Genomic DNA, 12,883 nt, shown 5'->3' with positions numbered 1-12,883 from the left:
TGTAATCAGTGTATTTCTTTACCAATTAACATCCTCAAAAGTTGCTGGCTGGAGTTCATTTCCATTAGCAGGTATTCATGTGTTTTAATTTCTTGCAAGGAAGAGTCTTCACTAAGCAAACCATTTTCATAATGATTGTTTCCGGTCTTTCTTAAAACCACCAAATAAATATATACAGAACTGTGCAAAAGTTTTAGGCAGGTGTGAAAAAATGCTGTAAAGTAAGAATGCTTTCAAAAATAGACATTTATCAATTAACTAAATGCAAAGTGAGTGAACAGAAGAAAACTCTAAATCAAATTCATATTTGGTGTGATCACCCTCTGCCTTCAAAACAGCATCAATTCTTCTAGGTACACTTGCACAAAGTCAGGGATTTTGTAGGCATGTAGTCAGGTGTATGATTAAACAATTATACCAAACAGGTGCTAATGATCATCAATTCAATATGTAGGTTGAAACACAACCATTAACTGAAACAGAAACAGCTGTGTAGGAGGAATAAAACTGGGTGAAGAACAGCCAAAATCAGCTAACAAGGTGAGGTTGCTGAAAAAAAGTAATTCACCATGGCAAGACTGAGCACAGCAACAAGACACAAGGTAGTTATACTGCATCAGCAAGGTCTCTCCCAGCCAGACATTTCAAGGCAGACAGGGGTTTCTAGATGAAAGACTCATCATGCTTACTTCCCTTCACAATCGGAAGATGTCCAGCAGTGCCATCAGCTCAGAATTGTCAGAAAACAGTGGGACCCTGGTCCACCCATCTACTGTCTGGAGAAGTCTGGTCAGAAGTGGCCTTCATGGAAGACTTGCGGCCAAAAAGCCATACCTCTGATGTGGCAACCAGGCCAAGTGACTCAAGTATGCATGAAAACACAGGGACTGGGGTGCAGAAAAATGGCAGCGGGTGCTCTGGACTGATGAGTTAAAATGCTGTGGCAGAAGGCAGTTTGTTTGCTGAAGGGCTGGAGAACGGTACATGAATGAGTGCATGGTGGAGGTTCCTTGCAAGTTGGGTTCTGCATTTCTGCAAATGGAGTTGGGGATTTGGTCAGAATTAATGGTCTCCTCAATGCTGAGAAGGACAGGCAGATAATTATCCATCATGCAATACCATCTTTGGCCCCAAATTTATTATGCAGCATGACAACGACCCCAAACATACAGCAAAAGCCATTAAGAACTATCTTCAGTGTAAAGAACAATGAGTCCTGGACGTGATGGTATGGCCCCCACAGAGCCCTGATGTCATCATCGAGTCTGTCTGGGATTACATGAAGAGGGAAGCAACTGAGGCTGAATAAATCCACAGATAAAACTGTGGTTAGTTCTCCAAGATGTTTGGGCCAACCTACCTGCCGAGTCCCTTCCGTAAATTCACCAGTGTTAAAATTAACTCTAAAAAAAGTGTTTATATAATCCACACTCACCAGAGTAAAATTAACACTTTCAACAGAGTTGGCATTTTTACAGTGCCTCACAAAGTTCTGCTCTCAGGGAGTTAAATAAGCAACTCTTAAAAGTGTTTATTTTATTTAACACTGTACTAGAGAGAATATATATATATTGGTTTACAATTTACTTGTCAGTAAATAAATACCCAGACCAAATCAAACACACCAACAGGTCAGGCATATACAGGTAATGCTTACAAGCACCACCACAAACTGAGAAATAGCCAACCATTTTGGTTTGGGGTTGACTCAAAGACATGAGTTCAAAGTTTAGGTAGAAAAATCTGACAACACAAACATAAATACATTGGTGGGTAAAGATACATTGTACCCTCAAACAATAATTAGTGTACAATGTAATTAACTAACATTTATACAATTATTTAAAAAAACAAAACATAAAAACAACAATTATTCAGGAAACTACCACAATGCATTGTGGGTATGGTAAATTCTTTGTTTTTACACCAGTACAGTGTAAAATCAACACTCTTTCATTTGACACCCAGTATTAACACTGACTCTCAAGATGGTTTAACTCTGAAAGTGTCAACTGAATCTCTTTAGTGTTGAAACAACATTGATTTTAACACTATATTATTAACACTGGGATTTCAACACTACAGATTTTGCTGTGTACCTAGAAGAATTGATGCTGTTTTGAAGGCAAAGGGTGGTCACACCAAATATGGATTTGATGTAGATTTTTCTTCTGTTCACTCACTTTGCATTTAGTTAATTGATAAATATAATCTATTAACGTCTTTTTTGAAAGCATTCTTACTTTACAGCATTTTCACACCTGCCTAAAATTTTGCACAGAAATAATTTATATATATATATATATATATATATATATATATATATATATATATATATATATATATACTGTATGTGTGTGTTTGTGTATGTGGGGATTGATTGTGGGATTGATATTTATGCTTCATATGGCACTAATCATTTGAGGATGGTAACCTAAATCCTTAATACATGGTTTGATTAAGTAATTAAATGCTCAGGTGGAACAAATACCAAAAGATCCCATCGATTTCCAGGACCATTGTTCCCCATCACTGTCTGAGCATGAACCAACAAGTGCATAGCCTGTTTACATACAATAGTACATGGAAAAAAAGTAAGACAAACAAACATGAACTTAGATATTAAGGATTTTATTGTAAATAAAACTGTGTGTTACAAACTGTGCCATCACATGAATAAAGATTAGATGTAACTGACATGAAATCAAATCCATACAGTCCTGTAACACATGCTTCTCTCATCATTTAATGGCTGACCGATATAAGAATAGCATCAGTTGGTGTGGCCATAGTACATTAACCTTAACTTCCTCTGCCACTAAACATTTAAAGGATCTATTGCTCCTCCCATTATTCAGCAGCTATCTTACTACAGGGTGCACAAAACTGTCCATCCCCTGCTTACCAAAGTGGCCACAATTGCTTGTTTTATCAGTCCTAGGGAGTCAAAGTTAGCCTTGGTGAATTAATCTGCAATCACTTCTTCAGTTTCCCCAGACCATGTAGAAATTAAACAAGCCTTCCCACGCTCTCATAGCTGAGCTGGAGTTTTCTTTACGAATGATGGATGGGGTGATGTAAGACGGAGATTGAAGAAGGGGGAAAAACACTGGGGACATGGAACTGGGCGTGCTGAGTTGGCTCACTTTACACCCTCAATTCCCTTTTCTCTTCACTGCAGAATCACAGCCTCCCTTCTGTTGCATCATAGTATTCTGCACAGAAAAACAAATGAAATAAACAACAACCATGTCATTTAAATAGCTTCCAACAACACCAGTGCGGTTAAATTATTAATCTGTTGTGTCCGTTAAACCCATTGCACAAGGGATCTCTAAATGCATGTCTCAGCCCACTGCACATTTTTTCACTTTGCTTTCTTTAATTAGATTTACATTTTTCACACTGCACTCCCGGATCTGTGCAGCTGAGAGAAGGCACAGAGCTGAGGTAGTGGGAAGTGAGTGGGGAAAATGTAAATGGAAGAAATAGGTTTTAAATCCTCACTGCCTCCTCTTGCCTGCACAGCTCACTGGTTGTTTGTTTGTGTCTGTCTGGGATTTAAGGTATTTTAAACTATTGGAATTCTTTGTATTTTAATAACAATTAAAAACAAATTCAGATGAAAGCGAAATGGCCTCTATTGAAGGGCACAGTACCTGCTGCAGGGGGGATGTCTGCTCCCACTGTCCTTGTTGCACTGGGGGGAGGGGGAGGTGGGACAGCCCTCCTGTAATCAAAAGGAATTGGTGTTAGATAGGGACTGGGTTAGAAGTATCACTTTGATGGGAGGACACGAGCGGTGTTAAAGAATGTCAGCCCTTTTTTTCTGTTTGTTGTTGCGTTGGCATCACTCACATGTCTTTGCTGGGAGAAGCTATGGAATCCACATGATGCACTCCACCCTCTTGGTAGTGCCGTGCTTGCTGTGGGGTCTGAGGCCATGAGGGATACACAGGGAAGGGCAGGGGCTCATAGTGATGGTAGTAGACAGGCTCGGGATCTTCTTCTTCCAGTATTATGGGAATTCTAGGAGGCTAAACACCATGCCATAATATTAGAACACTCTCATTCATTCCTGAACATATAACTGGTTAAATATCCAACTGGCATTTAGTTTCTTCCACCCAGCTGATGTTTGCAAGTGCTGTATAAGTAGGAGTTTCAGACCTCTGCAGCAACACTCAAATCTTCCGCCGCTGTACTTATATTGCTTCTATGTCTATGTTCTTGCAAGACCCACAGCAGACATGTCTGATTTAGATTGGGCAGTCAAGCGGAGAGAAATGTCATAGTCCTTTTGGACGGGATAATTGTGTCCCAGCTCTAGGTTTGATCCTTTACATTACACGTGTGATTGTGCTAAAGAATAGTCACATATCCTTAGCCTTTGATCCATGGTTAAGTAGGTTCTATTAGTCTCAGGGAATGTTTGAAATTGAATTCCTGTAATTTCAAATTTCTTATCAGTCCAGCTTCATATAAGATATGAGATATGAGATAAAACTTAAATTTCTCCATGGTTTCCAGGATTTTATGCCTACACCAGACACTACTTGTTTTCCCCAATGCAACCGGCCCTGCAGTTCTTCAGCAATCTACTATTTCCAGCCGACTGCAAGATCACAGTTTTAAAAAGGCTGTCTACAAAAAGGAGTTCTGCATTTTCTCTGTGAAGGGAACGAGCACCACGGCAAAGCCCATGGTGTGGTTCTCGATATCACAGAATCTCAATAATTTCCCCACTGGCTACCTAGAGGGCAGATTTATCTTATCCATGGCTGGTGTCGGTCTTATCAGACCACGTAGATATATAAATCATATCGCAAACGAATGCATGGCGAACCACCATAATCTCCAATCACACAGGAAAGAAGTCAAAGGACTGTGTTCTCAGAGCAGTGAAGAAGGTGAAAGGGGAGAAAACTAGCACATCGTTAGTCCTCATTAGTCATTAACAAGCATATGTTATACATAGACATCACAGGGATAGCACTGTGCTGAAGACGACTAAATGAAGGTGTTTTTTGCTGCTCACAATACATAGTAACAGGTGCTATTGATAGTCATTCAGGAGCAGGGTGAAAGATGTAAATTATTACTCGATTTCTCAGCAGTCACAGTAAATGCACACACTCACACAAAAAAACGTGCTATTCTGTATTTCAAATGAAGAGCTGGTGGAAGTCTGATGTCTTGCTGCGTTGAACCTCACACAGTCCCTGAGAGGTATTATTGTTTTCTCTAGTAAATCTGGAATCACTACAAAGAAATCACTTAAAAATAAAAAAAATATAAAGAAGTACCAAGTTTCAGACTTGGACTTACCTCTGGGGGAGGCTGTGGGGTTGGCTGTGAATAGCCAAAAGCATTTAGAGCTGACATGGTCATATTGTTCATAATGACCTGGTGCATCTGGGCATTCTGAATCATCATCAGCTCCACTAAATCTTCCAGAGGAAGAAGAGAGGAACCCCAGGAGAGTAAACCAACTGCATAATAACTTTCACATGCTGAACACAATGTGCTCCTATTGTTTAGGCTGCTCTTATGTTAGTCTATAAAAAAGTGTCTGTTTATTTGTTTGTTTTTTGCAGGGGACATATCATCTAGAAATAAGACTTATCCCTGCAGACATAATCAACAAGTATCCTATGTATTTGATCAGATTTCATGATGTGCTCTTCTGAAAGACCATTATCATTATACAGATCTTCTTCCTACCAAAACATACACAATGCAATGTACCGCATGGGAAGACAAAAACACTGTGAATAAAATGTGGGTAAAAAACTAATTATATATATATATATATATATATATATATATATATATATATATATATATATATATATATATATATATATAGTTATCTTGGTTTTTAAAAGAGAGAAAGAAAAGTTTCAGTCAAGGCCTTTGAAAGCGATTTAGGGAGGGTGGCTGCTTTGTGAATAACCACACACTCGCCTTCTTAAATTGGAATTACGGATACAAAATGCACCCATGCTGTTAATGATTTCGGTGATGGCTGTATTGGTGTGTGTGTGTTAGTGATTACAGGTCTGTATTTCCTGTCGTTCACTTAACGCAACATACATACCCTCTTTTATATGGCCTGGTCGGATGGGAGGCACTGCAGGGGACATCGCTGATGGGAGCTGCTGTATGATTGTGGTTGGCTGCTGTGGTACCTGGAGGGAAGATGAGAAACTGATTAGATTGTTCATGTTTTCATATCAAATCACCTCTGAATTACTTACCTGGAAAAAAAAGCCTGCTTACATAGTCAAAGCATAATTATTCCACTGATGAATACAAACTGCCCAGCTGTGGTGTTGAATGGCCATGAATGCCAAACCCTGCTCAAACTAGAGTTTAATGTAATTTGTACTTATTTTTAGTTAAATACAGTGTAATATTGTCTGCTTATTTTATTAATATATTTTTTTAATGTTCTAAACCACTACAAACTGAATAATAATGATTATGTTTGGTACAGACTTCCTTAAAAATGTTGACCATGCTCTTTCTGTGTGTTACAAGTTTTCTTTGCTTTACTATAGTTTCCCAGAATATATCATACAAATGACTGTGCATGTTTACACATTTACCATGATTTAAAAGCACATTAGCGCAATTACTTCTGCCTTCACTAGGCAATGTCACTCTCCCCCTTTGATAAGGTCTATGTCACTGGTATGGAAATTTGTCAAGCCTCCTCTAGGATCACATTGAAAGCAAGTGAAGAATCACACATTACAGTAATACATGTAATAATATACAGACTTACAGGCTGCTGGATAATTTGCACATTTTGATAATCCTGGTTCCATTCCGGCGACAGTTGATAGGTGTTCTCATTATTCCATGCCATACTATATATAGAAGTGGACTTTTACAGTGCTTCTGCGACAAACAATTTCATAGCAAGCAAGGTACCATTAGTTACCATGACTGCAGAGTGTAAACACACTCCTATTGTTCACAACAGAGGTGACAGGCTATGTTATGTTTGAACTTCTTGTGTAATTGAAGCAGGAAAAATGGAGTGTTTACCTTGAGTTTCTGTTATGTATTGAAGCACTTGCTTTGGAACCACAAAGAAAGTATAATTTAGAATTCACTTTTGGGGGGGCAAAACCAAAGCTTTGGCACATACTACTAGATCTACACTGGGAGGAACCTTTAGTGATGTTAGGGCTTCCAGGGACAAAGGAGGTGAGAGCAGGTAATAACTATTACTGTGAATTAATCAATTACTACAATATATAAACACATATAAAACATTCAAGTCATACAACTATAAGTCACAGTGGATGTCTGATAGATAGATAGCTAAATTAATTGATTCATTAATTAATTAATAGCCCGACCCTGGTCACCACCAGAATGTCCAATTAGGCCCATGCATACAGTCAGTAGAACAGTAACCTAAGTTACCTGGGGACACTAAACCTAAGCCTTGCTTGGACAGAAATGTACACCTAACTTGATTGCTAGATTTAAGTGTATCGTTTAGCTACATCAATGAAAATAACATCCCAACCTTCACCTATTTCCCTAACAAACCAATCCTAACAGAATATCATTGTACATCAGATCCAGGGCAGGGTCATCACTAAAAGTCAGTTTTGTTTTAAGGTTTATAATGGGGTGGGCAGGTGGGCGGGCTGGCGGAGCTGAAGGAGGGGTGAAGTGCCACACAATGTTTTTAAATGAAGCGGATGTGTTCTTAGCTTGAAAGGTTTGGGAAATACACAGTTATGTATCAGACTCCACTTGCCTTCTGTATTCTTAAGTAAACCCCCAGCAAGGTGGCAGCAGAGACCAGTTTAAAAAGGACATCTCTTCTCAACATGAATTACTTTACTATATATATTAGATGTTCTTTTTAGTTCTGTTGCATTTTTCTGCAGTTTAAAACATTCTGTTGAGAAATTATAAGCAAACCTCAGTGCGTAATGTATCCTGTGGAAAGCTGGTATACATATGTGTATAATTACTGCAGCTAATCAACTTTAAAGGTATATATACAGTGAGCAACTAATCCAGACCGGACAAGGAGTTGACTTCATTATGAGTGAATTCAAGTGAAAATGTTTATATATGCTATTGACATGATAATAGTGTTTGAAACAGAAAAAGAAGTCTGAAGCAGAATGATGGGATGCCTGGTTGAAAATGCCACTAGGGAAAAAAAGAGAAGAAAGGGAAGCCTTACAAGACCTGACAACCATTTTTCTCATATTTGTGTAGTTGTTTTTTGGCATCCTTAAGTTGAAAGCAAAACTGGTTTCTGTTGCTGTATTAAATTACTCCTCAGCTGCCTGTGATTTTCCTATACAGCTGAAATTACTTGCAAATGCAGGAGAGCTGGAAAGATTTATAGGTAAGGGTTAAAATTGCTTTCCAGGTTGTTGGTTGGGTAAGTTTCATTTTAATGTGGTTGTCATGGCAGCAGGGAGAATATGCTGGTGTTTTATTGTCACTTTTGAAATAATATGTTTTTTATATCATATTTTATTGTTTTTTCTCTGTGACATCTCGTACGCAAGGTGATTTTAGATGGTTAACTTCAGATAAAGCAGAGGATGCCTATACAAATGGCTCTTGCTTGCAAATTATTCCACCTTTATATAGCGTGTATGTATTTAATTACACATGAGCTGCTCTGGACTTCTGCCGCCGCTGATAAAAAGGTCATCAAGTTGATTAAATTAATCAAGCTGTAAATGGCCACAAGAGGGCTATGTTCAAAAATATATGTCGTGGTTCATTTTACCCAGCTTTCAGCTCATTTCTTTCAACACAATTGCATCTTACAAAAGTGCACATTCTAGATTATTCTCAGCTATGTGACAAAAACTGAAAAATGTGCAGTTCCTATATAAAGCAGGTGCTCCTCTTTTTTCTAGCTTTTCCTTTCCTTTCAGTGAAAATCCTGAATACTTCAAAACTATATATCAGTTACAGGTTAATAAGGGAACCTAGGAAGGTAATCATTGTATTTAAAAACAAAACAGAAACTATCAGTTCTGTGCTGCAGTTAAAAGCATTGCCAAGCAGCTTCTGTAGAAAAGCGCCCAGACACAAACAGCCATGTACACATAAAATGTCTATATCTGAGCCAAGAGATATGTTGACTCAAAAAACTGGGAAAGAGAAAAAACGACATGGAATAACAGCAATTTAAAAAGCTGCTGGGGTGCTTAAACACTTTTGCAGATTTTCCCTCCACATACAAGTGTACCCTTGTTCCCTTCTAAACAGAAATAAATAGCCAATCGGGGTGTTAAATAAGTGCTGCCGACTTCCTCATGTGCAGTAGCAATACAACAATCGGTCACATGTCGCTTAGCATAGGTTTTCTCAAAGAGAGGACGACACTCAACTCCCCCTTCCTCCCTCCACCAGCACCAAAAAGAAAAAACTAAGTGTCTGTAATAGATTTTTGCAGGGGGCACAAGGTGCCAGGGGAGACTGTACCAATCGATTCCTCTTCTTTGGTCTCAGTGCACTGTGCTAATGTGTGCAGAGGGACAAACATGATGAGACAAAAAACCACCAAAGTGACTGTGTGCCTTCTAATAGGAAAACAAAAAGTGACCTACAAATGAACTATCAACTCAGTCACCTAAGAGAGTCATTGCTTTAAATTTGGGGACCTCCTCAATCTGTGAGACCTCTACAGAGAACACGGTAAACAGTATAATTTCACAACATTCAGAAACAAAACATCATGCACACCTGACTATGTGTGATTGTTATTGGTTTTGTATTTAACGGTTATTGTTTACTTTTCATATTTACCATTTTCCATTATCATGAATTCATAAATTATACAAGAATAATACTCACCTCTTACCCTGTTTGTCAGCTTTTGGCATTCTTTATGCGTAGTCAATCTCATATACGCAGGCAGTGAATCATTTCTTCCATCTTACACAAAAAGCAGAAAGTGAAAACAAAATGAATTTTCAATGACCTGAAGCCATTAGAAGCAGAAGTGTTTTGTCAAGCTCCCTAGCTTTTCCCTGTACTAAACTATGGGTAAGTTGGGATCATTTTGAGGTCTCCCAGATCTGCCTAATTCTCTGCACTCTTGACATTATATTTTCTGTCAACATACATTTTTGACCAAAAACCATTTTGGCATCTTGGCAGACTCCCTTTTCTCTGTGTCTGTGTGGCTGCACACTACCAAGATATCTTTTCTATTAGGGTCACAGACTCATTGAACTGTTTTGCCACCTGCACTCTGCGCTGGGTTTTTCTGTGACATTCTGAAACCCCTTCTGCAGCCTGAAGAAAAAGCTCCTCACCACACTGTTATGCACCTGTTGTCTTTCCTTTGATGTCCTCACCATAGGAGATGTGTGCCGATTTCACATTCTCTTTACTTCCCTGTCCATGCTGTTTCACAAGCTGCGAGAGACTTGCAAGGGATCAAGCTCTGTCTCATGGTGACGGATTAATGCTACATAAACTAACAGAAGAAAAAAACACACACAAAAAAACACAGTTATCTTTAGCTTGCAATAAAGCAGCAGTAGCTACTTCTGGGACTCGTCATAAAATGGGGAAAAACTCAAATCAAATAAGTTATTGTCCAAACTGAGACAATAATTATCAAGTACTTTCAACTTACTTTTCTCTGTCAACACACTTTCCTGTTTCTGTCTAGTTCAATAACGAAGAGGCAGATATAGGTTTTGTCAACCTATGTGTCAATCAAGACTGAATTTTATGTATTTACTTATTTTTAATGTAAGTCTCCTAAACAGTCTTCTTAAGAGGATCACATTAAGATTTCGCAGATTTCAGTTTCTGGTGCCAGGATAGGAAAATCAAAGGTCACTTTCTTCTTAGTTGTTCATTTCTATTATATATATTTTTTCCATTAAACACTGGTGGTCTACAGAGACCAGACACATACTATCTAGAATTGCATGCATTCAAAGCTCCTGCTTTAATAAAGTGCAGATAGAGAAGTAACACGATCACTGAGCTCCAGATCAGAATGTAATAAAAAAATAGATACTTTAATTTCTGGAAAGCAAATTCCATCACACAAGCTGACATTTTGATTGCCCGCCTAAGTCAAGTTGCATCAGATTCAAGCCAAATTACATTTTTTTTCCCAGTTCTGCTAATAAAAAATAAAAAATGAGGTTTCATAGAACAGCAATCTAAGGGAACGCAAGATCAGTGGGTCCTTTCTTGCCCCTACGTGAACATTTAAAGATAGGCACACTCTCCTTTTAGCCTTTAAAACGTTAAAAAAAACTGTAATAAAAGGCTTCTATAAAGGTCTCTTTGCTGTATCTCATACGTTTCTGACCTTGAAACGTATTTGTCAGGATTGCGTGTGCTGCTACTAACAGTCAGGATTATTCTGAGTTCTCTAACTAGGCTGCGTAAATACTTCCCTGGAGTAAAAATCACCGCACAGTAAAATTACCCATGATCATAGGCGTAGGTTTAGGGGGGCAGGGTATTAAGAGAGTATCAATTTGTCAATCAATCATGGACATCCCTCCCATTTTAAAATGGGAATATAATATTATTTCACAGTGTCTGGGTGAAACACTGTGTTTCTTAAGTAACTCCAATAGCAAAATTAACAATTTAAATACATAAGGCTTGTCATTGCATCTGTAGATACTAAAGCATTTCAAAGAGGTGACCGAGATTAAGCGACAGAAATATGTAATTTCTATGAAAACTGTGCTAGAAGAAAACTGCAGAATTGCAAAGTGTCTGTTGATAGGGACGCATTTGTGAAGTCCTGATTTTAGAGCACAGATTGATTTCGATACGTCTGTACTCTGTGATCGTTAGGAAACAGATTTCCATCGACCCAGTCTACTGTGTAACAGTCTCCAATAAAATTAGGAAATTCTCGAGAGAAAAGCGAATGCAGTCACTAGCTAGGTTTTGAAAGCCAAAAAGTGGTTTCAATTTTAATACAAGCACACCTCCAATCTGACACTTCCTGACCAAGCTGGGATGACTACACTATTATTTAATTGTAACAAGATAAAACAGATGGCATTGGTTCTGTTTCTGGGCACAGTGTTTCCTAAGGGTTGAACAGTATGATCTGGCAATATTTTCCAGCTAAGATCTTCAAAACAAAATAGAACCCAGTAGATTACAAAAAAATCTAAAGAAATGGTCATTTGACCTTTTTTTAAGACAAATACGGTGGCTAATTCTAATGGGCATGTTGTTATTGTTTTGTGTTTTCATTGCTGACAACATCAACAAGATGTCCATTAATTGATCTAAAATATTATCTCCTCTTAGCTGCCATGCTGAGTTGTTGCCTTGCAGAAAATATAACAATTTGCAGTAGATAAAAACAACTGAAAGGCAGTTATTTTTACAGACACCTCTCATCACACCTACACACCTGCTATTTCTTACATCTGAGGGCTGACAGATTTCCTATAAAAACTTGTATCCTTCTCTGCTTGTTGTAGCAATTTGAGTTTGCTATATAAAAAAAAAGCATCCAAAATTTACAAATCTTTTCTCCCTTTTATTGCCCACTTCTCAGTAAATAAATACAGAACGCGAGATACCAGCATCCGGGAAAATGACTCCCTCTATTGTAGGGGGATTGATTGATTGGCAGGCAAATTGAGGTGTAGGCGTAACAACAACAAAAAAGTGTCCCTCTTCCTGAACTTAAATTAAGATGTTTTCTTGATGAAGTTTCTTTTATGCTCCTGTCATACAGAGCCCAGTGAGGACACAAACACCTCGGAGCATCTGAATCTTGAAACAGTAAAGATAATTAGTAGGAATTACAAATGCTTGTTTTTTTTTGTTTGTTTGTTTCACTTTCTAATTGTTAGCTGTTGTGGATGAGGGGGCA

General features: G+C 38.2%; 1 protein-coding gene across 1 annotated transcript; it reads right to left on the bottom strand.

Annotated features, from left to right (window-relative positions):
- Positions 1-2,612: 2,612 nt before the first annotated feature.
- Positions 2,613-6,929, bottom strand: LOC136747280 (proline-rich protein 29-like). Its single transcript, XM_066700216.1, has 6 exons — positions 6,791-6,929; positions 6,101-6,191; positions 5,329-5,450; positions 3,859-4,037; positions 3,660-3,730; positions 2,613-3,215 (listed from the first exon to the last, which is right to left on the bottom strand). Exons 1-6 carry the CDS (start codon positions 6,872-6,874, stop codon positions 3,184-3,186), a joined length of 579 nt encoding a protein of 192 aa, XP_066556313.1. The 5' UTR covers positions 6,875-6,929; the 3' UTR covers positions 2,613-3,183.
- Between the last annotated feature and the right edge of the window lie 5,954 nt (positions 6,930-12,883).

The sequence above is a fragment of the Amia ocellicauda genome, chromosome 3 (assembly GCF_036373705.1).
Source record: "Amia ocellicauda isolate fAmiCal2 chromosome 3, fAmiCal2.hap1, whole genome shotgun sequence".
Classification (NCBI taxonomy): domain Eukaryota; kingdom Metazoa; phylum Chordata; class Actinopteri; order Amiiformes; family Amiidae; genus Amia; species Amia ocellicauda.
This window is presented reverse-complemented; position numbering and strand designations above follow the sequence as displayed.

Coding starts and splice junctions, on each gene's coding strand:
- LOC136747280 (XM_066700216.1), bottom strand. CDS start 6,874: ATGGCATGGAATAATGAGAACACCTATCAACTGTCGCCGGAATGGAAC. Junction 5,451..6,100: donor ACCAGGCCATATAAAAGAGG/GTATGTATGTTG, acceptor TTCCTCTGGAAG/ATTTAGTGGAGCTGATGATG. Junction 4,038..5,328: donor CCCCACAGCCTCCCCCAGAG/GTAAGTCCAAGT, acceptor CATGGTGTTTAG/CCTCCTAGAATTCCCATAAT.